Here is a 3786-nt window from a genome sequence, read left to right as displayed (position 1 = left end):
AAGATAATAATATTAATAATAATAATAATAATAATAATAATAATAATAATAAGAAGAAGAAGAAGAAGAAGAAGAAGAAGAAGAAGAAGAAAATTATTTTTTAGTTTCTATACCACAATTCATTTATACAGTGTGACACAAAGTGAAAGAATAATTTAAAATAAACACTGAAATGGAGAGACATACAATAAAAAAAGCTAAAGTTCAATTAAAAAGACAAATTAAGATATAATAATCTCTTAATATGTCTGTATTAGTAAATGCTAAGAAAGTAAAGTTAGAATTGTGAGAATTATTCATTTAAAACAAAATATAACCTAAACATTAACTGGAAACATTCTTTACTTTACTTGGATTTATTAATGCAAAACTTAAAAGCACCTTCATTAATTATTTTATTTATTTAATATTTTTGTGTCTTTTTGTACAAAACTCTGATGAACGCGCTGTTACACCTGATCTGCCCTGCAGATAGAAGGAATGACGAGTTCCTCTCAAAGTCTCATTTACATTCCTCTTTACATAATATCTCCTTTCACACAGTGCCGATGTTATCACAGCCATTGTTCCCTCTTTATTGTGACAGAATACAGAACTGGCACAAATATATTAAAATACCAAACACTTTCTTCCTGTTGGCAAACTTTCCCTGAGTTGTCTGAAAATAACAGTTTTATTAAAACAGAGAGAAGATTTAACGTTTGTGCAACTTTTCTAAGCTTGTTTTTAACTGCAGTTACTCGTTCATTCTCTCAGCTCGTATTCTTTATCAGCACTATCAGTCTGTTTCTGCAACACTTCAGGGGACGTTACTAAAGTTCATATGTGCTCTAAAATGGCCTGCATGGATCAGATTCTTCTTCTTCAGAGGTTTATTACGACAACGAGGTTATTATAGTTAAAACTTAACCCAACAATAAAACAACTAAAACAACATTTTAGTTTAAATAAACTGTAATAAAAATTAGACGTAGAGGTCCAGTGTGTGACATTTAGAAGGATCTATTGGCAAAAATAGAATATAATATGTTTTAATTAGTGTATAATCACCACTGGGCCACCATGTTGATCTATAGATAGATGGTAATTTGTGTTTTTTGCACATTTCGTGGCCACCGTAGTTTCCCCTTCACACTAGGAAGCGAGGGTAAAGTGACGGAGTTGCTGTGTGCAACTATAGGGCTGTATTAATCATTATTTTATTGGTAAAGCACTTTCAAGCTTTCTAGATAAAAACATACAGAGAACAAACATTTTAAAACATTCTAAAATAAAAATATACAGGAAATGTGTTTTTTACTTTACCCAATGAGTCGACACAACCAGCCTGAGGACGTATTGAGTGAGTCAGTGTTTGTACTGTAATATCTGTAATCTTAAAACTAATACTGAAACAAATAAAAACTAAATTGAACTGAATTGAATTAAAAACAAGATAAAAATAAAAACTGATTATGAATACAAGCTGTGATTACTTCCTCCCAGCAGTATGAAGGTACAGTTCCAGTAAAACAACTTCAGCCTCATTGTTTCCGTTCAACCTACTGGAATCTGGAGTCATTATTCTTCTTTCTGGATGCATTGTGGCTACTGAGGAAGTTCAGAGACCTTTTCCTCTCGTTAACACATTTTTTTTATTTTCCATCACAGTGAAATCTAAAACACATCACGAGATTATCGTCACATTTGTTCCTCGAAGCACCAATCCAGGAAGTACTTAGTCTGCTGGCACCGATCCAATCAGCTGGTTTTAAATGTACTTTCTGTCAAACTTCATGTATTATGTTGTTATTATTAAAATCATTTTGCTTTTTTGTTGTCTTTTCTCTGTGTTTGTTGTCTTGAATGAAAATAAACCTCTGTGGTAGATACAGAACAAAAACTAAACCAATGCAGTAAAATACAATCGTCGTTTTATCTGTAAAATGACATTTTTTTTACATAAATACAACAATGGAAGTTTCTAAAAGTCTTACTGAACTCCAGAGTTTCAAAGCCAGAGAAACAGTAAAATACTGTAATTCATGATAATTAAACCCTGTAAACATATTAGTACATTTAAATTTTAATCTCCTTAAAATGGGATTTGGGAGAAACACCACAATCAAACAACGACACAGTATATTCTTAATTTATGCCCCAAGTTCTGTTTTTAAGCTGCTCATTCAGAGTAAATGTCCTGTGTTATGAACAGTAAAATGTAAAGTCTACCTTTTGTATATTTGGCTCAGAAATGGGCGTGCAGTGTTTGCACACTGTCACTGAACTAAGGATCATTATGCCATTATCATCAGCCCAGTGTGCGAACCATACCGCGGCTATCAGGGAGCTCACTGTCTCAGCAGTCAGAGTTTGGACTGAACATGAAGCACCGACGGTAAAAATAGATGAATAATGATGATTCGGCAGACTCAATCAGACTACATAAATTTATTCTTTCTATATTTTCTGATCTGAATTAATGATATTGTGCAGCCATGCTCCACTGATTCCCAACCTGAGGGTTGAGACCCCAACTAGGGGTCGCCAGACCTGCTTGATTTTAAGGGGTGTAAGAAAATATACACAGTACGTTACCTTTTGTGAAGTAAAGATACATTTAATTGTCTAACAGAACAACGGCCAAGCGCCAGACAGAAGAAAAACCCTGAAAAAATAACCCTATTAGGTCTGTATGATTGTTAGGAGTTATTAAAACTACATAATACAGACTCTACAGACAGAGAATTGTATAAAAACTTCCCTAAACAGGAAATAATCCGCTTAAATCTCATCCAAATCTCTAGTTTTACACAAACTTCCTGCAGTCACTGAGTTCACTGTTTGTACAGTTTTAAATGAAATATCCATAAACCTAGAATCTCTTACGCTCCCTTTACTCAACACAGATTTAAATAAGATCCTTAAACATAAAGAACGTGGTTTACACACAAAGACTCCCTCCTATTAACACACATCAGTAAAAGGTGTGTGTGTGTGTGTGTGAGTGTGTGTACCTGTTGTATGAGTGCTGTTGTCCAGGTGTGTGTAGATCTGCGTTTGACCTCCGGTGAACAGACAGACTGCAGACTGAGGGCCGCACCACAGCCGGACCACAGACCCTGCAGAGACCCACAGCATCACAACCATCAAACCTTTTATTCTCATTCTCATCATATCGTTGAGTCCCGTCGGTAGTTGCTTCATAATTATCTTTAATATATCGACCTTAGTGTAATAAGGAGTAGAGCTGCAACAATTAGTCGATTAGTTGTCAAATATTTTAATTAATTAATTAACCAACAGTTTTTGGTAATCAATTAATCGAATTCTTTGATTTTAGCTTCACAAATGTGAATATTTTCTTTCGTCCTATATGACAGTAAACTTGATATATTTGTGTTATGGACCAAACGAGACATTAGAGGAAACAGTAACATTTTTCACAATTTTTTTGACGTTTTATGGACCAAACAACTGATTAATTATATAGATGAAAAAATGATTTAAAAAAACCTGTAAACTATAAATAGTTGTTTCTGAAAACCTTTATTTACACATCATTTTGAAGGAATAAAGTGTTTTTATATATTACGGACTATAAATTGGACAGAAAACTTCTTTTCTTTTCTTTTGATGGTAAAAACTTGTATTTAAAGTTAAAGCTGTGGCTCAGAGGCAGAGCAGGTTGTCCCCTAATCGGAGGGTTGCTGGTTCGATCCCCGACTCCTCCAGCTACATGTTGTAGTGTCCTTGGGCAAGATACTGAACCCCAAATTGCTCCCAATGCTGTGCATCGGTATATGA

General features: G+C 34.1%; 1 protein-coding gene across 1 annotated transcript in view; it reads right to left on the bottom strand.

Annotated features, from left to right (window-relative positions):
* nipal4 (NIPA like domain containing 4) overlaps window positions 1-3786 on the bottom strand; it is a gene marked incomplete in the record, with an annotated part of 13607 nt that overhangs the window by 7843 nt on the left and 1978 nt on the right. The window contains 1 exon segment of the mRNA XM_035665957.1: window positions 2997-3101. Within this exon segment, the coding sequence (XP_035521850.1) occupies window positions 2997-3101 (105 nt within the window).

The sequence above is a fragment of the Morone saxatilis genome, unplaced genomic scaffold (assembly GCF_004916995.1).
Source record: "Morone saxatilis isolate NCDOM2014 unplaced genomic scaffold, NCSU_SB_2.0 Contig20, whole genome shotgun sequence".
Lineage (NCBI taxonomy): Eukaryota > Metazoa > Chordata > Actinopteri > Moronidae > Morone > Morone saxatilis.
This window is presented reverse-complemented; position numbering and strand designations above follow the sequence as displayed.